Genomic DNA, 27,114 nt, shown 5'->3' with positions numbered 1-27,114 from the left:
TAGTGAGAGTGAAACTTCTCGCCATATTAGACATTCTCTGATTAAGCTTTCTATAAAGCTTTTGACCATTTAGACCCATGATGCTTCGCTTTGAATCAGATGTTTATCCAAAAGTCCTAAAATATTTTTTACTGGTACAGTACAATTTATATACATATTATATAAAAATATGCAGTTTCTATGAATAACTTAATAAAAATCTATATTTCACGTCCATGAGTGGGATAATGTAAGTTCAGATGTTCATCTTGTAAAATAGCCCATGCTGACTGTAAAGTATGTGCTGAATTATAGCAGTAAAAAGGAAATGTTTGTGTTTTAAGATGTGATGAGATCATTTGAGCAGACTCAAAATAACCAGCTGATATCATAAGTCATCTTTATAGGTCATATAAATGAAATAATGGAGATTTAGCGCTATGACATCCTTTAACTTGAAACAGCAGAGAACTGAATTATCAGATAGAATACATTTCTAGATCAGATGGACTGGAGTGCTTCAGTGCTGCTCAGAGCTGACAAATGCATATACAGTACAGTACAGCTGTACAGTAATACTGTAGAACTAGTGCGCTACAGAAGACATCATTAGTTTGAGTGTATCACTGTATCTTGAGCAGGTATAGAGCAGTCTATGGTACAGACGTGTTTATATCACACAAAATAACAACAGATATCTGTCTCGACTTACAGCCAAGCTCTCAAATGCTGCTATCACAGAAACATAGCTGTGACTCATACTATATCAGTTTCAATCTTTGATTGTTTGTATTTTAAAGTTGTGTCTTTATTTAAATATTCAACATTTGATCATATTTGAACTCGAATACTTGATCAGCTGTGGATGTTCTAATCAACTATATTTTTCTACAAATGGGTGTGGCCAATATATCACCAAATGAATATAAATACATGTATTACCAATAACCATGATATGATATCATCAGCATATGTGGAGTTTGTCTGTAAACTGTAATATAAGCGGAAAGTAGTCTTCACACTAACACAACACAACAGTCTTGCTGCTGTCAGTTTTTCACGAGCGCCATCTTGGCTGAAGTTATATAAGGGGAAGGGTGTACAGTGCGGGTCAGTTTACTGACTAACAGCAACAGATGAATCAAACGACTAAAACAGATGGTATTCTACTAGGACAAAAGCTATAAGCTCCATATTCTATCGTCGATCAGCTTCAGAGCGAGCAAACAAACACGTGTTTTCGAGATGCTGCGCGTTATGAAATGCGGGTGCCCGCGTGAGCTGTAGAGTTCTACTGCAGCCAGCAGCCAATCAGAACCACGCGTCGCATCACGTGTTCTGCGCGCGCGCTCTCCTGCGCGGTCACAGAGGCAGATACACAAAACAATGCAAGCGAACTTGGCAAGAAAACAGTGAAGAATGGACGAATTAAACGCATCAGACGGTCTTTTGAGAGGAGGACGATTTAATGGCAAGGTTAGTGTTTTAACGCATGTCAGTTTTCGCTCGGAATGCGCGTCTTAGCGGCGCGTGCATGGCTCGGGCTCGGCTCACGCAACACTTTAGAAATGCGTGAATGCTCTTCTTATTTAGATAGCCTTGGGGAATAAGGAATAACTGTATGCTGTGCATCCAGGCAGAACGAGAATCTGATGAGAGAGCAGTAGATCTGCAGAGCCATGCGATGCTCAGGTCGATGGATTTATGCAGTGCACAGAGCAGTTATGACCTAATAAACTCTACTGTTTGTTCTGTAAAGCCATTGCTCCATAGTTTCCTTCTTTTCTCAGAAATTGCATGCATTTATAATATGTGACCCAGGAGCACAAAACCAGTGAAAAGGGTACATTTAGTGAAATTGGGAATTATACATCATCTGATATCTGAATAAATCATCTCTCCATCGATGTCTGGTTTGTTCGGAGGACAATATTTGTCTGAGATACAACTATTTAAAAATCTTGAATCTGAGTTTGAAAAAATCTAAATATTGAGAAAATCTTTAAAGTTGTTCAAATGAAGTTCTTAGCAATGCATATTACTAACTAAAAATTAGGTTTTGATATTTACAGTAGGAAATTTACAAAATATCTTCATGGAACATAAAAAAATATATATATAATTTTGACCAATACACTGTGTTGTTGTCTATTTCTACAAATATACCTGTGATACTGATGACTGCTTGTGCTGCAGAGACAGATTTATCAAATCGGTGTTTGCAATGTTGAGAACATGAATAAAAATAACTAAAAGCTCAAAGTGTTTGATTGCATTTACTGTACTACTACTTTAAAGTGATTTGTAGTTTGTACGTTGCAGTACAAGTAGCTTTTGTTTTATTTCTGTCATTAATACCAATATTTTTGCTAAAAAATGACAAACTATGGCAAGTATTGGTGTGTCTGTGATTTTAACCAGAAAGCCAAATCAAGAACATTGACTGTATTCCTGCATTACATAAAATATGTCTTACTTTCATTTGATTTTATAGGCAAATATTTGGCCAAGTGTTGGTTTCACACTGGATTTATGTGTGTGTATATATATATATATATATATAGCTTTAAGTAATAATGGTTAAGCACATGGGCTAGTCATTGGTGAACAGTTTTGAATTTCAAAGATTAATTTGATCAGAATTGTTCAGAATGGTTTTAAGATTGTTCAACTCAAATCTAGTGAAGAGCAGAAAAAAAAGTAAGTCAAATAAATTCAATTAAAAAAAAAACAAGTTTCAGGTATGTTGAATGCAGCTCTTCTGCACAAGATTGGAGGTCAAAGAGTTTTTATGCAATCGGATATAAACAGAAAATTGGGTTTTAAAAAAGATACACTTCATGATGATGGTGGCACTAGAGAGTTTGACATGTATGTCCCCAAAACTGGCCAATGTACATTTCAGACCATATTTGACCAAATAACAACCAATGCAAAACCTGGTACACGGAGTGGTCATTAGTCATTTGCAGTTTGGTGGTAAAAAGGTTGTTAGTGGTTGCATTATAATCGAAGGTTGCAAAACATAACCAAGGCAGAGAGTGTTTCTTGGGAATCAGTTGTTTATTACTACCATCCTTTCTAATTTCCTGAAACACTCTTTTTTTTCTCTCTCACCCATTGTGCAGATATAAACTAACAGTGTGCCGAGCCCAAAGGAAGGGATTCTCACCAGTGGAAAAACAGCTAATGTGGATTACGTATTCTTTGATTTTTGGAGCGTAGGATTGCTAAGTTGATGTCCTGACCATGCGTTCACAACAAAGTTTCATGTCATTTATGAACAGCAAGGCCAATGCTATACCTAGAAAAGACATTGATCGCCTGTGCTGTGCAAAATGTCGCTTTTCCACCAAGGACACTGACCTGTTCGAGAGACACGTGTCCCATCATCAAGAGATAACTTTCTCCTGCGCGCTCTGCAGCTATGTTTCCTACTCTAAAACAGAGTCTCAGAAACACGTGGTCTCGCACACCGGCTCGTACCCATACAGGTGTAGCTTCTGCTCGTACGGAGCCGTGCGGAGAGATTACATGGTGAAGCATATTGTTCGTATACACAAGAGAAATGCGGAAGAAGGCTTCATAACTAACTTCACTGTATCCACCCCAGATACAGAAGGTCCATCGGTTCCTGACACTCTCGAGATTTCAGATTGGCCTGAAAGGAATGACCAGTGTGCAATTCCCAATTTCCATGTCGAACTCCCCAGTGGAAGTCAACCCAGCCAATCAACTGATATTGGTAAAACCGTAAACCAAACCAGGAGTAATCGTGCCCGGATGACCTACAGTTTCACTACGCCGTGTATGACCAACACAGCAACCATTGTTCCAGTTTCTAAGACTCAGTCCACCAGTGCCATTCCCAGCTGCGCTCCAAGCACGAGTCACTCATTAGGCAACGCGCCGCTAGTCGTTCTGAGATCACGGGAGGCAAACGGCAACCTATCCAACTCTCAACTCGGTGTCAATGGGAAAAACAAGGTTTCCATTTCGGAAAAGCTTATTCCGAAAGCCATGTTCCCAAGAATCCATGTTAGCTCTACAGGACAACTACAGCAAAGCCCAAGGGTTGATGTTTCTGAAAAGGCTATGGCAGCAAAAACCATTCCAAGAGTCCAGGTCAGAGCACCTGTTGAAGTGAACACCCCACTCAGAGCGCTGCTTAGTACACCCTTATCCAAGAGGAATATCCAGATGGATCAGAGGTCTAGTCAGTTCACAACAGGGACTAACGTAGGGATGCAGAAACCAGTTGTACTTCCCAGCAGTCCAATCAAACATCCACTGCACTCCAGTCCAGAAAAGAGCAATCAGTCAAGAGCGACCTCCAGAGCACCTGTAGGATCCTCAGCAGAGACATCGAGCACATTATCCAGTGTCCAAGTGGAACTGTTAGCGCCTTTGAACCAGCCAATTCAACACAACAAGCCTCTGACCGTGTCCTGCCCAGAGGAGATCAATATTCCTGCTGGGTGTTTGGTGGAACTGGTCGAGGTGAAAAATGTCAATGGGACTCGAGAGTTGGAGCTACGGTTGATCCCACCCAATGGGAGTCCGCAAGACCAGAAGAGCAACGTGAATGATCCTTCATCAGCCACAACTGGAGGAAAACTGTCCTTCAAATGCCAAGTTACCAAAGGGTGTCCAGTCAGCCCATCCACGTCTTCATCATCTCATGAAATCAAACAGCAGCAGCCTTCATCATGCACCAAAGTTCAGACTATCACAAAAACTGTTCAGTCAGCACACAAAGCACAGTGTTCTTCAGAGACTCCAGCCAAGAGCAAGCGTAACCCCAAGACCAAGGATCCAGAGATCATTACGCTCGAAGGTCCGGCACGGAGTTCTGAAAGCCTTCCTGTGATCTCATCAGTTTTCTCTCTTTGTCCTACGCCTAAGTCAACTCAAAGCATCTCAAAGTCCTTGCCAGAAATGCAACGCTGGACAGTTTCAATGAAAGAGCCGAAGGACGATGAGAAGAATGCAGAGAAACCGCTGGTCTGTAGTATTCTGATTAAAAAGGAAGATTCTGAGGAGAAACCAAAAGGTGCTTCTTCAGGTCTCAAAGAAACAAAGCGAGAGAATAAGACTAGTAAAGGCTCTGCAATATCGAAGACTCATGGTCAAGTGAAAAGAAAAGAGAAAACCCTAAACACAGGCCACTTAAAACAATCTTTAAATTTGACGCAACCATCAGTTTTGCCAAACCAGAGCGTCGTTCCATCCAACAAAGATGTCATTTCACATCAAGACAAGGGGAATTTTGATCACGAGTCTGGCCAAAAACACCATTCTTGTGTTTCCAACATGTATCCAAAAGTAGCTTTGTTCAGGATTCCCAGTTCTCTGTTGGAACCCAAGAAGAAACTTCCAGAAGCCCCAACACGAGAGGAGAGTTTGACGGCACGACCGGTTCTCAGCTGTACGCTAAGCGAGCAGAACGTGTCTGGAAGTCCTGAGGTGGCCATCAAGCTGATACTAAAGAGAAACCTTTGTGAAAGTGAAGAGAAGCACCAACACTCTCCACCACGGAAAAAGCACAAGAAAGAAAAAAGAAAAGCCAAGAAACGCAGGTCATCATTGGTTGGGACGGGTCTTCCTCGACTCTTAACTGATCGTCATCAAGCGCTGAGGTTAACTCCTCTGAAAGCGAATCAGCGCATCAAGCTTCCCGGTCCGAACCAGCCGGTTGTGGTTCTGAACCACCCCAATCCTTCAGTTCAGAGCGTCAATGTTGGGGTCCAAACCCTGAAGAACTATAAGTGGGTTCGCTCACTGGATCATCAGCAGGAACAGCAAACAAGGACACAGCCTTCCTTCAAGATGAAGCTCAAGAAAGTCCATGGACAGAAGTATCAGGTAATCGAGTTCGTTCTGAAGGGAGTCTCTGAGAAACCACTCTCGTAAAAACCAGCTACATACCCTTGTAGATATTTCACGTATTGCTTTTTTTTTTTTTTTTTACAATTTTAGAAAACACTTGTGGGATAATTTTAGAGTTTAACTGTAATAAAGCTGGTTGGTGGACAATTATAATTCAATGCCAATAAACATTGTCAAATATGTTGTGATTACACTGAACAAGTATTAGCAGTTCTGGTCATATTATAGTTGGGAATAAAAATAACTTTTTTCAACATTACTTACCCGGTCCTGCCCTGGAGCACTTGACCACAGCAATGACAAACATGCTCATATATATGTATAATATATAAAGAGAGATGTAAAACAAAAAAAAATGTCAAACTGAACTGCCAATATGTAGAAGTTATTCATAAGAAGGTCAGAGCTTTGAAACCAAGAGGTTCAAACAACACTAATGTCTGTTTTAGCATGTTGCGTGTTATTTGTCATGAATGTACAGGCTCATTTCAAACAGACTTAACGTTTGGAGATTCACATGAAGTGCACTCACTGAAATCATTCGTGTTTATCATATTACAAGCACGTAAGCATCAGTGGCAGGTGAATCTTTTCTGATTTTTGTGCACATGGTCATTATTGGGTGAGGCTTTCTCATTTGTGGGATTCAAACTAATGACGCACAGTAAAAGTGTTTTTTGCAAACAAACAAAAAGGTTTGATTATACAGACTCAGTATTTCACTGTAAACTACAGCACACACGTACACTCACTGTTAAAGTCTGTACATCAAACAACTTTACTTTTGTAAAATATACGGTCATTAAACAGTTGATACGGTTTGATGTGTTTATCATTGTAGATCTACCTCAAATGATCAAACCAGTAAACTGACTGTTTTGTTTTATTACTGTTACCATTATGTGAAGTTACAGCTGAGCGTTTGATTTTCAGGGCATCTGCTCATTTATGAACAAACTGTTCAAGAAACTAAGCGTGTGTTTTATGTCAAACTATAATCTGTACATAGTTCTGAGGCTTCAGAAGCATAACATCTATTTTTAAATTATTCATGAAGGCCCAAAAATATTAAGTGTGATTCAATAAAACGTATTAATGGAATAAAAGTTTCTGGAGAAATGGTTCTTGTGTCTGCACTCAATCAAACACTCACTTTCAGTCTGCATGTGTGTTAAAACATTGAATTCTTTATATATTTGATTGCTATACACCACCACATTATTAATTGACAGATTTTTCTTCGTTCTATCAGATGAGCTCTTTGTCTCTTTTTGAGTGAGTCAGACGTCACTAGAAATGACTTATAAAGTTAAGATGTCAGTTAAACGTCCCGGAGATGTTGCAGTTTGTATTTGCTCTTATTTCAACAGCTCGGTCAGATCCTGCTTTGTGATTGGGTACATCAGCACACACTGCCTCCCCTGATTGGCTGCCTCCGAAGGTTTCCGCCCATCAATGAGAACGATGGGAAAAATGGAGTGGAACCTGATGATGTCGGTGACGGAGTCGAACCTCTGAAAGACAAAGAGACGCGAGCTGATGATGCTGATGCTCGGTCAAACACTGCGCTGTGTGTGTGTGTGTGTGTGTGTGTGTGTGTGTGAGACTCACGTCATTGGTTCTCAGGCCCGTTCCCAGAGAGTATTTGCTGGTTTCATCACTGAAGCGGATCTGAATGTTAAACACTCTTTTGCTGTAAAACACAGCGAGGACCAAGGGCTCATAGGTAGTGTTCTTCGAGCAGTCGCGCACTAGAAAGGCTCCTTCCTGTGAACACAAGTCAGCTGGTGTTATACAAACATCATGATCTGTTTCTAAATCATTCATGCACAGTCCATATGTTTGTTTGCTGATTTGGTGATAATCTGCTCAACTGAACTGAAACAAATGTCATGATGGAGTGAACCGGAGGTGTGTTTTACCCTGTTGACCAGGTGAAGAGCGTGTTCAGCGTCCACACGACTGACCGCACCAACATACCAGTTCTGATCCTCCAATCCCTGCACGACAGACGTCAGATGTTAACTGTGGATTTTCTAAATGCATGTTATTGATCTTATTTTGAGCAATCTGTTCAGTCCTAGTCTCTTCTGTTCATCAAGGCTGCATTTGTTTGATCAAAAACATAAATCGAGTGAAATCAGTGTAAAACATCTGTTTTCTGTGTGAATCTGTGTTAAAGTGTAATGTATTTCTGTGATGCTCCGCTGTATTTTCAGCATCATTCCTCCAGTCTTCAGTGTCACATGATCTTCAGAAATCATCTCGAGGCGACTGGTACAATGGTCTCAATTTTACAATAAGTAAACTACAAGGTAATACAGATCCTAAGAGTTTAGAGAGTTTGCTCACTGTAGATGTGCCATTTCCCAGTGTGTTTCATGCAAATTACCATCCGTCCCCAAAAGGTGTGAACTCTGGCGTCTAGGACTCGATCAATGCAAATCCCAAGTGAGTCCCTTTCTCCGTTTGGAGGATTGTCTTGGTCTGATGTACTTATGGAAATGTTGCAAGAAGATCAGTGTTCTACTCATGACTGAATTACTTTAGTCATTTAAAAAAGGATTAATCTATTTATGCAGTAAAGACCGAAGATTTTTTTTATTTCTACATCATCTGAAGCTGAATAAATGATCTCTCTATTGATGTGTGGTTTGTTCGGAGAAGACAATATTTGTCTGAGATACAACTATTAGAAAATCTGGAATCTGAGGGAGCACAAAAATCTAAATATTGAGAAAATCATCTTTAAAGTTGTTCAAATTAAGCTCTTAGCATTTTACTAATCAAACATTAAGTTTTATATATTTACGGTAAGAAATGTACAAAATATATTTACTTACTATCCTAATGATTTGGGTCATGAAAGAGAAATGTATAATTGAGACTCATACAGTGTATTGTTGTGTATTTCTACAGATATAGGTCTGTGACACTGATGACATATTTGACATATTTTTAGTTTATTAACTTCATTAGCATACCTGAAAACTTCCTTTAAATCTAGCTGAAAAGCACCGTTTATTTCATGTGTCTGTTTTCTGGTATTGCTTGTAATTTGGAAAAGAGTCTTGAGCCCTGCACGACCCTGACTGCCACAGATGGTAGCAATTTTTAGTTTTTTAAATAAATGTTTTAAAAGCTATATACGGTATATATATTTCTTTTTCTATGTTAAAGTATTTTTTCCAACAAATAGCCCTACCTCATCTCTGTTGTTTTTTCTACTGAGGGATCACACTATATTTAACACATTGCACATTTTAGCATAGAAGCCTGAAAGACTTAAAATTACTTATATGTGACCTGATTTTTACCACAGATTTATTTTTCTTCATTATATAAAAGAGTGTATCCCCAGAAGTGTTTGTGTTTAACGCCGTCCCAGTGTAAGAGTTGTGTTGAAAAGATCAAAGACTTCTCTTCTGTCCCAGACCTGTCTGGAGGAACAAAAGGCCATTTGTCATTCCTCAAGACACGGAGGATAGAGATCTACATGTGTGTTCATCGGGGGTCTGCTACTGTCACACCTTTAGCTCAGCGGTGATTGGTCAGTTTGAATGTCTCACGGTCAGTTTATAGTCACATGGTCCAGCAAGAGACAGAAGAAGATTGTAACTGTTTTTCTCTCTTCAGCTGGAGACCTCTGCTTGAGGCTCTCTCTCTCTCACACACACACACACTCTTTTTCTCTCTCTCTCTCTCTCTCTCTCTCTCTCTCTCACACACACACACACTCTTTTTCTCTCTCTCTCTCTCTCTCTCTCTCTCTCTCACACACACAATCATTGTCTCTCACTCTCTCTCACACACACTATCGCTCTCTCTCTCTCTCTCTCTCTCTCTCTCTCTCTCTCTCACACACACACACACACACACACACACACAATCATTGTCTCTCACTCTCTCAGGTAATATTTTACATACGTGCTGGTTACATTTAACTGTTTTAAGTTTTACCATCCTTCATCTATTTTAACCAATTCAAGTGAAACCATAATGTAGTACTGTTAATTAAACACTCCGATTATTAATTATGTGTCTTGATAACACTGAAATAAAACCTATAGCAATACAATAGTCAGGTAATAGCAACACTCTCACACATATTTAACTATTCTAACTGCACTTCTGTCACTGGTATAAGAAGCAATCCTCCAGCCTGAACCACTGCAGGGAAACCACCTTTACACACACACACACACACACACACACACACACACACACACACAGAGCAGTGGGGGGTTCCGAGACTCGAACCCACAACCCTAGGGATAGGAGTCAAACTCTCTAACCATTAGACCACGACTTCCCCACACCACTTTCATGTTGCACTGTTTTTACTGTATTTTTGATCAAGTTAATGCAGTTTTTAAAGATTTTTCAAAAACAAAAATCTTAAACATTTCAAACTTTTGACAGGAAGCATGTTCTATTGTAAAAATCTAAATACTGTATCCTTTTCTCCAATCATTTGATCCACCTAAACTACGCCCACAAACCGTCTGCAAGCTCACATTTAGACCCGCCTCCATTTATGAGTGCCATGCCCACATCTCAACATCCAATCGGCAGACAGAACTGAATCTCCTCCTCTTTTTAATAAATCTGCTACAGTAGCTGCTTCGGTTTCCTCTCAACGTCTCTGTGTACTGATTAGGATCGAGGCTAACTGCACTAATAACTGAAGCGTGAGTGATAAAGCAGTATTAACGCGGTGTTGTACCTGTGCAGGTTTGCTGTGGTTGGTGAAGCTGCCGAGGGCTTCTCCTTTAGCACGAGGCCATTCGTGATGCTGCTGTTTCCTCACGTGTGAATCTGAAACGCATCCAGAGAGTTCTTCAGACTCGGTGACTGTGAGCCGCTTCAGCTGTGATTCAGTGAGACTCTTACCCAGCGAGCTCGTCTCTCTCTCACAGCAGCTGCAGGAGCACACAAACACAATCACACACATCAGTCCTCCGATTAATGATGTTAAAGCACAGAGTGTGTGACTGCGCTCAGTACCTGTCCAAATCCTGAGACTCCAGATCCAGAGAAAACCTGTGAGACGTGTGACCTGCAGAACAGCAATATTATACTTCATTATTACAGCTTATATTATATTATATTATATTTTGCAACATAACTTACTTGAAGATGATGAAGTATTAACCTGAGGGTGAAATGGAGAATAATTATTATTTACATGAATTATCGGATTCATGTTTGGATTTCTTGAATACACAATTTCTTTATATTTGAAACATCCTTTTCTTTAAATACAACATGTGTTGGTCAGAATAATGGTTATATAGATATACATATAAATCACTGTTTGACATGGGTTATTGGGTGATTCTGAGGAACACTAGGGTGGATAAAGATGAATCAGAAGTCTACATGTATGGTAAACGGGAATAGAAGGTCTTATTAGAATCGGTTCAATTATCCAATCAATTCTGAAAGTCTTTGTTCAATGATAAATGAATACGCATCTAATGTGCAACCTTGTTTGTGTTTCAGTTTTTCCCATGATCCCCTTTGGTAAGGGAAACTGATAACTGAATCATTCAGTCCAATGGGCTCTCCTCCACATGTACTGTTTTTATTGCTAGTCAGCGATCTATGATGAATAGCATGGCATCAGAACAGGTTTTTTGTAAAAAGTAAATTAAACTGAGTATGGATCAAGCTTGTCTGTTTGACTTTGTGTTTGTAAAAAATGGAGCTTGTCTTCTCGCCAGACATGGAGTTTTTATAGCTGAAATGCCATCCCTATTATCTACCGAGGGAATATACTGCGGTGTTTATAGCCCCTATAGTTTACACCCCCCCCGTGAGCTAACTCCACAGCAGCGCTAGCCAAGCTCCATGATGTGCTAAGCGCACTAGACACGGCTCACCCTGATGACATTTTTATTGCAGCTGGCGACTTTAATCAGTGCAAATTACGGACTGTTTTTCCCAAATATCACCAACATCTGGACATTCCCACATGCGATAAAACACACTGAACAAGGTTTACAGCAACATACGTGATACATACAGTGCTGCACCGTGCCCCCATTATGGACACTCAGACAACACCTCTGTTCATGTACCCGGCCTACAGACAAAGACTCAAACAACCAAACCCTGTCACCAAACAGGTTAGGCTTTGGACTCTACAAACTGAGGGAATCTCACGGACCTGTTTTACTCTGACAGACTGGGATGTGTTTAAAGCTGCAGCCACTCTTCTGTCAGCATACAGGATTATGCTAAGTATGCGACTGGGTACATTAGCACTTGTGTTGATAACGTAGTATTCACAATACAAGTCAGGAAGTTCCCCATCCAGAACCAGGTACGCCACATGCTGTGTGCTTGATCTTTTGCATTTACAACAGGCAACAAGACAGACTGAGAAAAGCCATTACCACTTTTCCTTCCCAAGATGAATCCTGCCTGAAGACTATAGGGCCAGTAGCACTCACTTCGATCATTATGAAGTGTTTTGAGAGAGTGGTGCTGACTCACATTCAGAGCATTATGCCGGACATATTCGACCCGCTGCAGTACACATATCAGGTCCCACCCTCCATACTTCCCTTTCTCACCTGGAAGATAAGGAAACTTATATCTGGATGCTCTTTATTGATTATGGCTCCGCCTTCAATACGTTCATCCCTCACAAACTCACCCAAAAACATATTGTACCTGGACTACAGAACAGCATTAAAAAAGGCTAGATATGATTACTTTTAGTCTCTTTTAGAAGAAAACAAACATAACCCCAGGTATTTATTCAATACAGTGGCTAAATTAATGAAAAATAAAGCCTCAACAAGTGTTGACATTTCACAACACCACAGCAGTAATGACTTTATGAACTACTTTACTTCTAAAATCGATACTATTAGAGATAAAATTGCAACCATTCAGCCGTCAGCTACAGTATCACATCAGACAGTGCACTATAGACCCCCTGAGGAACAGTTCCACTCATTCTCTACTATAGGAGAGGAAGAATTGTATAAACTTGTTAAATCATCTAAACCTACAACATGTTATTGTAAGCTGGCCAACTAATGCCTTATACACAAGTATGAGCCAGTGCTTGTACCTTCTTATATGAAGTGAAGGCCAACCTACCATTTCATACAGTGCACAATGATGAGTGTGATATTTTGTGCAAGTTATAAATCTTAGAGCAGAGTGATAAACATAATCTAAGGATTGTAAGAGAGCTTTAGTGGTATTTCTGTAAAAAACATCTCCATAATCTAAGATAGGTAAGAAGGTAGATTCCACCAGCTTTCTCCTGGCTGACTGTGAAAAACATGCACTATTCCGAAAATAAAACCCCAGCTGCAACCTTAACTTAGACAACAGTTGTTTAACATGTAACTTAAATGATAAGTCCTCTTCCAACACAAACCCTAGATATTTGTAAGAGGAGACCAGTTCTATACTTTTACCTTGCAGAGTGTAAAGAGGTGTGGGAGAAGAATCAGACTTGTGTTTCCTAGAAAAGACCATGTATTTAGTTTTCTTATCATTCAGGACTAATTTTAAAGAAAACAGGTTACTCTGAACTAATTCAAATGCTTTCTGCAACTTTAAAATGCAATTGTCAATAGAAGATGCAAAACAGTAAATAATGGTATCGTCGGCATATAAATGAATACTTGCGTCTGATAGATTATCACCAAGATTGTTAATATATAATGTAAACAACAGGGGACCCAAAATGGACCCCTGTGGCACACCAGATTCAATGGTGAGCTTATCAGAAAGAGACCCCTTAATTTGCACTCTTTGACACCTATTCTTTAAATAGTTCCTAATCCAACCTAATTCGGTTTCAGAAAGACCAATACACTGTATGTTAGACCCTATACCATCTAAGCTCCTAAAAGAGGTGCTTCCAGAAGTCATAGATCCTCTTCTGACTATTATTAATTCCTCATTGTCATTAGGATATGTCCCCAAAACCTTCAAACTGGCTGTTATTAAGCCTCTCATCAAAAAACCACAGCTTGACCCCAAAGAACTAGTTAATTATAGACCAATCTCGAATCTCCTTTTTCTGTCCAAGATACTAGAAAAGGTGGTATCCTCACAATTATATTCCTTCTTAGAGAAAAATGGTATATGTGAGGATTTCCAGTCAGGATTTAGACCGTATCATAGTACTGAGACTGCTCTCCTTAGAGTTACAAATGATCTGCTCTTATCATCTGATCGTGGGTGTATCTCTCTATTAGTTTTATTGGATCTTAGTGCTGCGTTTGACACAATTGACCACAGCATTCTTTTGCATAGACTTTGTTGGCATTAATGGAAATGCATTAGCATGGTTTAAATCGTACTTATATGACTGCCATCAGTTCGTAGAAGTGAATGAAGATGTATCATATCGATCACAAGTGCAGTATGGAGTACCTCAAGGCTCAGTACTAGGGCCGCTACTCTTCACGCTTTATATGTTACCCTTGGGAGATATCATCAGGAAACATGGTGTTAGCTTTCACTGTTATGCTGATGATACGCAGCTCTATATTTCCTCGCAGCCCGGTGAAACACACCAATTTGAAAAACTAATGGAATGCATAGTTGATATAAAAAAAACTGGATGACGAGTAATTTCTTACTTCTAAATTCAGAAAAAACAGAGGTGTTAATTATAGGACCTAAAAACTCTGCTTGTAATAACCTAGAACACTGTCTAAGTCTTGATGGTTGCTCTGTCAATTCTTCGTCATCAGTTAGGAACCTAGGTGTGCTACTTGATCGCAATATTTCCTTAGAAAGCCACGTTTCTAGCATTTGTAAAACTGCATTTTTCCATCTCAAAAATATAACTAAAATTACGGCCTATGCTCTCAATGTCAAATGCAAAAATTTTAATACATGCATTTATGTACTTAAGGTTAGATTACTGTAATGCTTTATTGGGTGGTTGTTCTGCACGCTTAGTAAACAAACTACAGCTAGTCCAAAATGCAGCAGCAAGAGTTCTAACTAGAACCTCCTGATCTCCTGATGCTTAATGTCACTTATTCTATATATTTAGTCCTGAGCAGCTGCAGGTCACGATAGGCTCTTGGTACATGAACTGTTAATGCCTCTATCTGCATAAGCTTAAAAAAAACAAACAGGAAGTGTGACCATATTAGCCCAGTCCTGTCAACACTGGACTCTATGATTATGACCGTGACTGGCTCCTAGACTTCCTGTCTGGCAGACTTGGGGAAGTCGTGGCCTAGTAATTAGAGAGTTTGACTCCTAACCCTAAGGATGTGGGTTTGAGTCTTGGCTGGTAATACCACGACTGAGGTGTCCTTGAACAAGGCACTGAACGCCCGACTGCTCCACAGGTGCCGCAGCATAAATGATGAACACTGCTCTGCTCTGGGTGTGTGCTCACAGTTTGTGTGTTAAATTACGAGCACAAATTCAGGGTCACCATACTTGGCTGTATGTCATGTCACTTTCCCTTTACATGACTGTGTAGCCTCACATACGGACATCATCATACTGAAGTAAATGGATCGCTGGCAGGGAGCGTCCCACAGGAGGGAGGTGGCCAGTCTTGTGACATGGTGTCAGTACAAAAACCTCACCCTCAACTTGGACAAGAGGAGAACTCACCAGCCACTGTTTATCTGAGAGGGTGAGCAGCTTTAAATACCTAGACACTCAACACCACCCTGCTGGTTAAAAAGGTACAACAGCGGCTGTACTTTCTGAAGAGGGTGAGGAAATTTGGCATGTCACCTAAGATCCTCCACAACTTCTACAGCAGTGTAGTTGAGAGCGTCTTGACCAGCTGCATAACTGCGTGGTTCGGCAGCACTCAAGTGAGGGACTGCAAACGTCTGCAGAGAGTGGTGAAGACTGCTGAGAAGATCATCAGGACTCCACTGCCCTCTCCGCAGCCCATTTACCATCACAGAGTCCACAGAAGAGCTGCATCCATCATTAAAGACCACAACGCAGACTCAAGACGGAGGTATAGGAGTGTAATTTTCAGGACTCTTAATCGGGTAGCTAGCTAGTGGACTTATCGAAGAGAACAATCAGTTCAAATTGTTTAATCTCATTGAATATTTGTTAATATTACTCACTCAGCCTCATCTCAATTTGCAGATCTGTTATTTTTTTAGTTGTTATTAATGTAGTTGCACTCAATTTGCACGTTACTGCACTATTTTTTTTTGCACATAAGTTAATAGTGTACATTTGCATATATAGATGTCATATACATAGTCTATATTCCTACTACTGCAGCATAATTTTATTATGTTTCTTACATTGTACATATGTATATATGTATAGTTTTTGCACTGTCTTGGCATTCATTGTGGACTGCAAAGTAAGAATTTCATTGCTCAGGGAAACTTGTTTTCCTCACTGGGTATATGACAATAAACACTTTGAATCCTTGAAATGAATTTGAGTTACTTACATTCCCTCGCTCACTCGGACTGGGTCTGAGAATAAAAACACAAATCAGCGAGTTAATGTGTGTGTGAGAGTTTTAAAGAGTTATTCAGATTTGAGCTAATGGGGTACATCACTGCAAATTATGACCATTTTATATTGGCTGGTCATTTTAATGTCAATGCGCTTACTATTTCAGAGCTTAAATTTCTGAAATAGTGATCTCTGACTTCAAGACAATTTTATTCACACTGTCACTTCCAAATCTATCTTCTTCATCTGGCCACGTTGACAGTCAGTCTGAGGCTTATTCCTCTGTTTCCTCTGAACGTTAATGTGATTTTTAATAAACTCAACTCGTCACTTTGACATATTTTGAGCTTCTAAATAATGCAATAAAAACACCTGTTGCTCTTATCAAGATTAGAATCCTGTGTGTGAGGTTAAAAGGTTCAGTCCTGAATTGTTTTAAACCCTAATCAAGAGATATTTCATATTTCAGTCTAGATCGGCACCGTTTCCTCCTCTTGAATCTGGAATGCCTCAGGGCTCTATTCTAGCACCTTTGCTTTTTCTCTCTCCTCTCACTTCCTTTACGTTAAATTCTGTTAAAAGATGACCCTTCTGCAATACAATCTTTATTTTCATACCTTGATGAGGTAAAGCTCTGGTTGGCAATAAACTTTAACCCAAAGACTGAGGTTATAATCTTAAACAGTCTAACACTTTTGAGTTTAACCCTTTCCCTGAGAAACATGGAATTTTCCAGTCTTCTGTGTTTTCACTGTTATACACTCGGTTGTGCTATCATGCACCTCCTGAATAAGTCCAGAATCTCTAGATCAAAAACACAATTGAGGAAGAAGCAGAAACTACCGATCTCATATGTAAGCAGATGTGTGTGAAAAAAAATATGATCATCAACAATAAACAGCATACAAATGAAAACTGGCTAATGTTAGCTAGTGAAATGGATTGGGAAAGGACTGTGAAGCATTGGTTGATGAAATAGATTTACTGCAGCTATGCTTTGATCATTGTACTGAATATGATCCAGATGTAGTTCTTAAGAAAAATATGGTTTTCTTAGCTTTGTGTTTTTTTTTTGGGTGCATTGCCGGTTTAGATATTCATACAACAACATATTCTGTGGGCCATTACATTTTTGTGAAAATAATAAAGAAATTCTGGCAATGCCTGGCAACTTTTCAAAAACGCTGGTGGGGAAAGAGTTAAAAACTCTAAGATGAACATGTTTCCTCTGTTGTTGCTTCTAGCTTTTTTCAGCTCCGCTTTCCTTCTAAGATTTAACTAAAATTAATTTCCTGCCTGAAAAATCTCTTGAGAAAGACAGTGAGGACATCATTAAGATAATTTCACAAAACTAGGAGAATACATTTTTTGTGCAAAGAAAACAAAACGATGATGTTTTTGTGTTATTTCCTGTTTTGACTATGTGAGTTTGTGCACCACTTTGGTCAGTCCTGGGGTGTGTGTGTGTGTGTGTGTGAGACTCACTGTGTCCATGCTGTTCTGCTGGTGTGTGTGTGTGTGTGTGTGTGTGTGTGTGTGAGACTCACTGTGTCCATGCTGTTCTGCTGGTGTGTGTGTGTGTGTGTGTGTGTGTGTGAGACTCACTGTGTCCATGCTGGTCTGCTGGTGTGTGTGTGTGTGTGTGTGTGTGTGAGACTCACTGTGTCCATGCTGGTCTGCTGGTGTGTGTGTGTGTGTGAGACTCACTGTGTCCATGCTGTTCTGCTGGTGTGTGTGTGTGTGTGTGAGACTCACTGTGTCCATGCTGTTCTGCTGGTGTGTGTGTGTGTGTGTGTGTGTGTGTGAGACTCACTGTGTCCATGCTGTTCTGCTGGTGTGTGTGTGTGTGTGTGTGTGTGTGTGTGAGACTCACTGTGTCCATGCTGTTCTGCTGGTGTGTGTGTGTGTGTGTGTGTGTGTGTGTGTGTGAGACTCACTGTGTCCATGCTGGTCTGCTGGTGTGTGTGTGTGTGTGTGTGAGACTCACTGTGTCCATGCTGGTCTGCTGGTGTGTGTGTGTGTGTGTGTGTGTGAGACTCACTGTGTCCATGCTGGTCTGCTGGTGTGTGTGTGTGTGTGTGTGTGTGAGACTCACTGTGTCCATGCTGGTCTGCTGGTGTGTGATCTGGTCAGCGGTGACGCTGGTTCTGGTGCAGGTCTGGACGGAGGAGACTCATCAAACTGGTTAAACTGGTTTGGACTGTCAGTGATGGTCTGTACTGGTGGAGGCGGTAAACGCAGGTGATCTCTGGGTAATGATCTCACCGGCCTGAAACCACAGCACACAATCACTACACTGAACACCTGTGTTTGTCAGAGGTGTGTGTTTCAGTGTGACGTCTGTCTGCTGTGCTTGAATACCTGTGTGGGACTGTGAAAGCCTGTCAGGAAGAGATCCACACATATGATCATCAGCACAACAAGACAAACCCTCTCGGTGCACAAACTGATTCATATGAGACTGAAAACTCAGGAATTATTAGCTGTATTATACTGCATGAACATTACTGCATATAAAGTTTGGCATCAGCATGATTTTTAAATGTTCTTGAAAAAGTCTGACTGAGTGATCGGTCTTACTCAGCCAAAACTTCTGAATGGTAGTGTATTTATTAATGAAAATAAGTCAGGGGTTTTCTTTACCCTCTCAGCAGATCCCATCAACTCCAATCGTCCATCTGCAGACACACACACACACACACATAGATTAAATTCAACACAAGCATCTTAATGCGGTTATAAAGTATTGCATATATTTAATTCAAGTATAGTTTTCTGCAGCGGATGCACAGACAGACAGTACCTGAGGAGCTCTTGGGCAGTCTCCCAGGTTTGAGGTCTCTGTTGATGGCCGGACCTTTACATCCTGATGTTGTTACAAATGACAAACAACTTCATCAAATGTATCAAGTGTATTTTGTACTTTGAAAACTAACCAAGCAACAAAAATCACAGTTTCAGTTGAAGAACCAGAGACAGAACACAAGGGTTTTGTTAAGGGATTCAATAATAACCAGCCACTCTGGTTTAAAGGAATGTGAGCTTATGTGTCGAACAGCACATGTGTCGAGCGTGCATGTGTGTGTGTGTGTGTGAGAGAGAGTGTGTGTAAGAGTGTGTGTGTTCACTGCTACACTAATTACACTGATAAAGACTAGAATGCTAGAATTCGTGCCAAATGTTTTTACGTTGTGCTTCACAAACGTGCAGTGGATTCATTAAGGTTTTCAGGGATCTTAGAACCATAATAATATTTGGCTTCAGTGGATCTAAAAATGTGTTCAAATGGTTAATCACATACAAAATAAAGGTTTTTGTTTACATATATATATATATATATATATATATATATATATATATATATATATATATATATATATAAACACACACACTCATACTGTATATATTTGAAACATATTTACATGTTAATTTTTATATAATTTATATTATATATAAATATTTTTAATATACAAATATAAACATTTTTCTTATATACATGCATGTGTGTGTATTTATATATACATAATAAATAGACACAGTACACACATATATTTAGTAAACAAAAACTTTTATTTTGGATGTGATTTATCCCAATTAACCATTTGATGGCACCCTCGTCTTATTTAATAATAAAACTAATTTCACATTCATATAAAAACACAAAATACCATTTCTCAAAATACAAATGGCAAATGAATTCTGAAGTAATTAAATCCATATCTTGAATAGATTTTGACTGAAATACTCTGACAGCAGGTGTGTGTGGTGGATCAGTGTGTGTTCTCACCTGGCTTTACACGCAGTGGAGGAGGAAGAGTGTGTACAACATCCTGCAGACACAAACACACACCTGACACACACATCTCACACAACACCAATACAATCACAGAGACCAACAACACACTTACTCCTGCTCCGATGTAACCTTTAGGAGCTCGTTCAGCAGGACAGCTGTCTGTAACACACACACACACACACACGGGTAGATAATCTTCCAGTATTAGTGAATATTCAGATGTGCTGAAGGCTGCTCTTCACTAATGAAACTCTCATGTTGGAGGTGCACTGACTGATCTGTGCCACTAGATGGAGACTTCAGAGAGACCTGATGAACATGATGATGACGTCAGCTCAAACTGAGCACTGCTTTGTGACGTCATGATCCTAACTGATACACTTTACCACACTGCCACAGTTATAGAACTGATCTAAATAACGACCCTGCTGTCTTCTGTAGAGCTGAATCACATTAACTCTTTATTTCCCGGTTTGTTTCTGTGAAGCTGCTTTGCAATAAACAGTGTTGTATAAAGTGCTGTAGAAATAGATCTGGCTTGACAATCCTTTCATTATTACGAGCAGTGAACTGTTCGATCTAGTGAGCTAATCATTTAAAATGTGTGAGTCAAGTCTTTACTGTTCTGGTTTGTCTCTGCATGTATTTCACACACAAACACACTCTTGTGTCCCGTGAGCAGTCAGTGATTTATACACACCTTCATCCAGGTGTGTGTGTGCAGGTCTGATCCGCTCACGTCTGTTCCTGTCATCCTGAGGAATCAACACATGGGATGAGTGACACACACACACACACACACACACACACACACACACACACACAGAGAGAGCTGATGATGTAATCACTCACCATCATTAGCAGAGACGTCTCGTCATCATCACACACACAGACTCCTGTGACACACAACACACGTTATAACCCTGATCCTGTTTCAGTAACAATACTGCTTCCTGCTCTAACTAGTAGTGTAACTAATCACTAATCAGATTCAGTAATAATATTAGTTATCCATCAAACAGCTGGTTAGTTTTGATGCATTAACCCCTGACTGACTGAAATCCAGTCACTAATTCTCACATTTCTGTGATCTCCAGCGGGACACAGACGAGCTCTCAATCAGACACACTGCTTCACACACACATCCCTCGGATCCACTTCTCAACTATTACTAGAAAACAAAACAGTTTCTTATGAACTTACTGGATTTCTTTTGATAACATGCATCATGAAATATAATCACACGTGGGTGACAGGAGTTATAGCTACACGAAGAGAATAATACAACACTTTTACTATCGATGACCTAGTGTTGTAACATCTTCTGACTGAGATCCAGTGCGGTTTTTGGTGAAATGATGAGGCAGAAATATATAGTTAGTGATATTTCAGAAGAAGTTTGTGGTGCAGATCCAGATTTGGACAGAAATGAAGCACATTTACTTGATTCCTTTGCTTCTTGAGTACCTCAGTTGTACTTGAGTGTTAGTTTTTTTTCTGGAAACTGACAAATACTCATTCCTTGAGCCAGAAAAGTAATAAGTAAGGTAATAATTTAACTGTTGAAAGGAGTAGTAACTTGAGTAATGAGCCGGACTCTGACCCACTTCTCCTGTTGGACAGAGACTGAACTGAACGTGTTGATTTCTTCAGCTCTGTGGAGTCGTGTCATGATCAGAGCAGATATTGAGCGTCTCTGGTGCTGAAAGATGCTCAGACGTGCACATGTCCACGCTGCTAATTTTAGTTTGAGCTCTTTGTGGTTTCCTTTCACTTCCTGCTGCTTCCTGTTTGTCAGATCCACATCTGAGAACAGCTACAACACTCTTTAATTAGTACATTAATCACTTTATATGTCACAGACAGATGTTATTAAAATCAGTGCTCAAGTTCAAAAGTTAGTTTTTTCCTGTTTCAGCATGGACTGAAATATGGTTTATATATCAGATCTATTCACATCCAAAAGCTCATTATTTTGGCATCACAGGTGTTAGTGTGATCATCGGCTGAGTCACGTGACCGGATGTACATTCACTCGTCTCTCTCTGATTGGGCCAAATGAGCTGCACACTCAGCATCACCTGAGCTCCTTTATAAAAATTCAGAGAATACCGTGTGCTTAATAAATCAGCGTCCACACATTATTAATTAAATAAATCAAAAAAACAAATAATGAATGTCATGTATTCCTTTATAAAACATAAAGGGAAAGTTTTAACAGCGTTTGGGCCGTTATCTAGGCTACTGGACGCGTCAACGCTAAGTAAACCGGAAGTAGCGCATGCGCGTTCCGCGCGTCACCGCTAGGGTGAAGTCAGCTAAATTGGGCCACGTTTTGGTAAATGACTATTACCATAAAATAAGCTACGCATGAGATCTAATGTTATTTATTTATTTTTTATATAAATTAGCAAGTGTCTCTTAAATATTTATATATTGTTTAGAAGTCAGGAAGTGTAACTGTTTTCAAATGATGAGCGTCAGAGACTATTGTCTTTATTGTGCCAAAGCAAAACAGTGAAATGTAGAAATATTTTTACTATTAAATATCGACTCCAAGCGTTTGAATGTTATAGTGTATAATGTTACAAAAAGCTTTTTATTTCATATAAATGCTGGTCTTTGGATCTTTCTATTCATCAAAGAATCCTGAAAAAATGTACTTAGCTAAATTAGCTTGTTCAGTGTGTGTGTGTGTGTGTGTGTGTGTGTGTGTGTGTGAGTGTGAGTGAGTGTGTGTGTGTGTGTGTGTGTGTGTGTGTGTGTGAGTGTGAGTGAGTGAGTGTGTGTGTGTGTGTGTGTGTATGTGTGTGGCTATGTATGTGTGAGTGTGTATTCGTGTCTGTGTGTGTGTGTGTGAGTGAGTGAGTGTGTGTGTGTGTGTGTATGTGTGTGGCTATGTATGTGTGAGTGTGTGTGTGTATTTGTGTGTGTGTGTGATTGTGTGAGTGTGTGTGTATGTGTGTGGCTATGTATGTGTGAGTGTGTGTGTGTGTATTTGTGTCTGTGTGAGTGTGTGAGTGTGTGTGTATGTGTGTGGCTATGTATGTGTGAGTGTGTGTGTGTATTTGTGTCTGTGTGTGTGTTTAGCCCATTTTAGCTTAACCAGCCATTTCTACCTAAAATGCAGTTTTTCACAAAAGCCGACGATTCTTTTTTAAATTAATCTTTTTTTATTTGAAAGAGCATGTCAAAACATGGTTCATATTCCTTTGCTGTGTTGGTAAGCACATGTATAATTGCTTTAGTAGCTTTATTAGTGATGAATGTACAGTACTGTCAGGCTCACTTTCCTTCAGTTTCTCTGACAAGCTTCATCTTACACTCTCTCCTGCCAGCTTTAGGAAACTCAGACCAGTCTAAATTATTTTTACATGTCGACAAGCGCTGAAGCAACAATACAAGATCAGTTATTGTGACTGACTATAACCATTTGAAGAAATATGACGCTAGAACCTTATTGGGCCCATTTTAGCTGACTTCACCCTTCAGAAAACACCACTGATCGTATGATGTTTGACTTATTACAAATAAAACACTAAAATGATTTCACTCCTGTTACTATAGATGGAGCGTTTACACTGGAAACAATCATTATTATTATAGACTGAAATATGACAAACAGCTAACACAAATATGTTCTAAGTTATGAAACCTTTATTTCTGAATGTTCTCTGAACATCCCAAACTTTTTTTTCTGTGAACATTAAAGACATTAAGGGGATTTTTTCATTTAATTATTTAGCAAACGTTACGTTATGTTACTGTTTTGAATCTTCTCTCACACCATCTTAGACAATTGCCCAACTAAAATGTTTTAAAAGGAAGATCTTTGAGCGTTATACAGAATGTTTATGTAACGCTTTGAGAAGGTTTTTAAAGATGGTTTTATTGTTATTAAACGCTGTGTTTCTCAGAAGTGTCGTAGACCCGAAGCCATCCCAGGTCTCGATCAGCTGAAGGAAACACGGCCCTGATCATTGCACAGACGTTCTGTTAACATTACTGTTAGAGTATTTGTTCATTACTGAGCGAGGCACATCATGACGGGTCACTCTTCAGAAAGAGCTTCCTGCAGGAGATTTCACAGAGATCTTTATTTCCCTGAAGAACCTCTGATTAAATGATGTTTCTCCTGCTGTGGAAGAGTTTGTGGAGAAGCGTTTGATCGGTGGAGAGGCTCTGTGGATGTTAAAGGTGCTTCATGAAGCGTTAATGGAAAGAAAGATCTTTATTATTAAGAGAATGTTCTTGGAGCTGCTCAGTGACAGGTTCTTTGGTGGAAACGCTTGAGAAAGCTTGGTTTATTACAGGACAGAGGAGGGTTTCCGCTCACTAACGGCTCTAAATCAACTGATGAGAGATTTGTGATGTGACCAAACTAAACTGGAACCAGATCCTGTTCTGTGGAACTGAAATCATTCATGATTAACACGGTTTACAGTAGCGTCTCGTCAATGCTCTCAGAACGGTTTCTGTTATACAATCATTGAGTTATTAATGAGTATGATGTACATGAAATATTGTGTTGTAATGCGTTTCATCTTTGCAAAACATATTTAATATTTTTACTTTTATATTCATGCATATTATGCAGAGTGACGGAGAATCATAAAGTTATTGTGAAGGTTCATTAAACATTGTATTTGTTTATATACATGTTAAGATTTATATTCCTTCCTAAACGAAGTGTTCAGATCTGATTCAGCCGAAGAGAGTCAGGATCTGAGTCTAATGCTGCACAGCGGATCACTAAACTATCAATATAATATAATATAATATAATATAATATAATATAATATAATATAATATAATATAATATAATATAATATAATATAATATCTCTCTCATGTTTGAGCAGAATGTGATGCTGAGAGTCTGCTGCAGTCAGAGCCGCTCTGAAGAACTGAAATCATCTTACCTTCATCTCCAGAAGAGCAGGACGGGTTCACTGAGCTCCAGCGGTGTGTGTGTGTGTGTGTGTGTGTGAGAGAGAGAGACAGAGAGTGATTGACAGTTATTTTGTGGTGACGCCCCTCAGAAAGTTCTCAACTTCCTGTGTGAGATTAACATCAGCCTCCATCACACACACACTCTCGATATGAGAAGCCATACAGGAAGTGATCACTTCCTTCTGATCTATTTCTTGAAACACACACACACACACACACACACTCTCTCTCTCTCTCTTTAACACACAGATTGGCTGAAACTGATTCTCGTCATTGGTTTTATAAGTACACTGTGTGTGTGTGTGTGTGTGTGTGTGTGTGCGTGTGTTAGACAGAGGAAGTGTGAGAAAGACTTTTTTGACTTTTAAATTACATAAGATCTACACACAAAACCCACCCTTACATAATGAAATAAACAACACAGAGATTAAAACCAAACCAAAAACATCTCAATAAGATTAAACCTGTATTCCTAAAGAAGCATCCATGATAGTTTCACACAAACACTTATTCACCCAAGTACGTCTCGAAGTCTTTAACCTGCTGATTCCACTGTTAGCCTTGATTTTATTAAACCCTTAAAATCATAACTTCATCAGTTGAACCCATACCATTTAACTTACATTAACGTGATGTAAGCCCAAACAAAACGTTAAGAATCAAGAGCTTTTTATTTTTGTTATACTTAGGACCATAAATAAAAAGTACGGGTGAAAATCCTCCTGAAATGCTAGACTGTTGTTCTAGCTGAGATAGCAAAGCTTCAAGTCTACCGCAGTAATAAACAAATATTCGTCTGCTGTACCTGTGGATCACGCTGTGCTCGTGTCTGTTATTAAACAGGTCTCCACTGAAGATCCCCAGTGCTTCTCTCAGTCTTATACGAGGTCCTCCATCTGATCCGAAAACCTCCTGATATTTCGATTCTTTTAGCCCCTTTAAAGAGTTAATATGGGGAACTTTACAGTGCGTTTTTCCCAGTTTCTCTAAAAAGTTCAGGTTCAGGAGTTCTGACGTTGAGCAGAAAACCCTCTCTCTCTTGAAAAGCATCAAAAGCACAAGATTTAACTCTAGGAAAGGACATCCATCCAAATCTTCATTTTTAAAATTCATAGCTAAACATTGAAGAAGATCATTCCACCGTCTCAAGTGAAGTGACCTCACACACATCTGCAGCATCAGATGACATCCATTCATTTGTTATTAGAAAAAGTCCAGTCTTTGTAATTCCAGCATTCCTTAAAGCACTCCACATTGACGGCGACCTTAACATTTCCAAATCCCAATTATATTCTTCTTTTCCTAAAAATACCTCCAGATACTTTAGCCCAGAACTTCCCCAGTGTAATCTTCTAGAATCTGAACCACACACAGAGAACCACTTCTGTCCCAATCTACTCTGGAAGATGAAGCTTTCCCATAACTCTTCAACATATCTGTTCAAATGTGAACATCATTTCCATTTGTGTAATATACAGCGATATCATTAGCATACGCTGAGATTTTTACAGTCATAACAATTTGGACAATCTATCTTCATGAGCAGCTGAAATTCTCCCCACTCACCTTCGCCCAGCTAAATTGTTTTACCAGGACACTATTTTCTCTCCATATATCTGTAAAATTGAAAGGATGAATAATATTATTTAAAACAGGAGGTGAGTTGAAATGTGGTTCCTCTCCATTCCTATCAAAAGAAGGATTATTCACAGTACTCTTGTGGACAACATTAATTCAGGTTCACACAGAAAACTGTTATTTTAACCTGTTAACTGCCACTCACGTTTCTGAAGATAGAGATGAATGTGCATGATACAAACCTCATGACTGAAAACATTTTGTAACATGATTTTGATGTGCCATTTACATGGTAATGCAATTTCTGATTTTAAAATGGGTTTTGAAGGATGAGTTTTGAGATTTTATGTTTTCAAGTGATATATAACTTCTGATGATTTCTAAAATGTGATAGAGAAAAAGGCAACGAGGAAGACTTATTTTTTAACTAAGGTCAAAGCTTCTTTTGTAATGTAGATTTCTGAGAGTGCACTCTTG

At 39.4% G+C, this 27,114-nt stretch overlaps 2 protein-coding genes across 4 annotated transcripts in view; one reads left to right on the top strand and one right to left on the bottom strand.

The window, feature by feature from the left end:
• The first annotated feature begins 947 nt into the window (after window positions 1-947).
• LOC113114365 (zinc finger protein 518B-like) lies at window positions 948-5,923 on the top strand. Its single transcript, XM_026281280.1, has 2 exons — window positions 948-1,455; window positions 3,108-5,923. Exon 2 carries the CDS (start codon window positions 3,229-3,231, stop codon window positions 5,890-5,892), a length of 2,664 nt encoding a protein of 887 aa, XP_026137065.1. The 5' UTR covers window positions 948-1,455; window positions 3,108-3,228; the 3' UTR covers window positions 5,893-5,923.
• Window positions 5,924-6,311: 388 nt separating this feature from the next.
• LOC113114388 (cytokine-dependent hematopoietic cell linker-like) overlaps window positions 6,312-27,114 on the bottom strand; it is a 22,255-nt gene continuing 1,452 nt past the window's right edge. Inside the window, exons 5-22 of one of the 3 annotated variants that reach the window (XM_026281317.1) lie at window positions 26,626-26,675; window positions 25,029-26,495; window positions 20,960-21,003; window positions 20,808-20,862; window positions 20,220-20,266; window positions 20,099-20,141; window positions 19,115-19,177; window positions 18,955-18,989; window positions 18,673-18,692; window positions 18,407-18,580; window positions 16,304-16,328; window positions 11,002-11,023; window positions 10,876-10,927; window positions 10,762-10,790; window positions 10,595-10,686; window positions 7,791-7,868; window positions 7,480-7,635; window positions 6,312-7,382 (exon numbers count right to left, since the gene is read on the bottom strand). In XM_026281317.1, coding sequence (XP_026137102.1) covers window positions 7,227-7,382; window positions 7,480-7,635; window positions 7,791-7,868; window positions 10,595-10,686; window positions 10,762-10,790; window positions 10,876-10,927; window positions 11,002-11,023; window positions 16,304-16,328; window positions 18,407-18,580; window positions 18,673-18,692; window positions 18,955-18,989; window positions 19,115-19,177; window positions 20,099-20,141; window positions 20,220-20,266; window positions 20,808-20,862; window positions 20,960-20,965 — 1,053 coding nt within the window. In that variant the 5' untranslated portion in view covers window positions 20,966-21,003; window positions 25,029-26,495; window positions 26,626-26,675 and the 3' untranslated portion in view covers window positions 6,312-7,226. Of the gene's footprint in view, window positions 7,383-7,479; window positions 7,636-7,790; window positions 7,869-10,594; window positions 10,687-10,761; window positions 10,791-10,875; window positions 10,928-11,001; window positions 11,024-16,303; window positions 16,329-18,406; window positions 18,581-18,672; window positions 18,693-18,954; window positions 18,990-19,114; window positions 19,178-20,098; window positions 20,142-20,219; window positions 20,267-20,807; window positions 20,863-20,959; window positions 21,004-21,187; window positions 21,694-25,028; window positions 26,676-27,114 lie in introns of those variants that run through there. The other 2 variants (XM_026281316.1, XM_026281318.1) reach the window with 2 other exon arrangements.

The sequence above is a fragment of the Carassius auratus genome, chromosome 14 (genome assembly GCF_003368295.1).
Source record: "Carassius auratus strain Wakin chromosome 14, ASM336829v1, whole genome shotgun sequence".
Lineage (NCBI taxonomy): Eukaryota > Metazoa > Chordata > Actinopteri > Cypriniformes > Cyprinidae > Carassius > Carassius auratus.
Note: the sequence above shows the minus strand (reverse complement) of the source record. Positions and strands in the feature narration are given on the sequence as shown.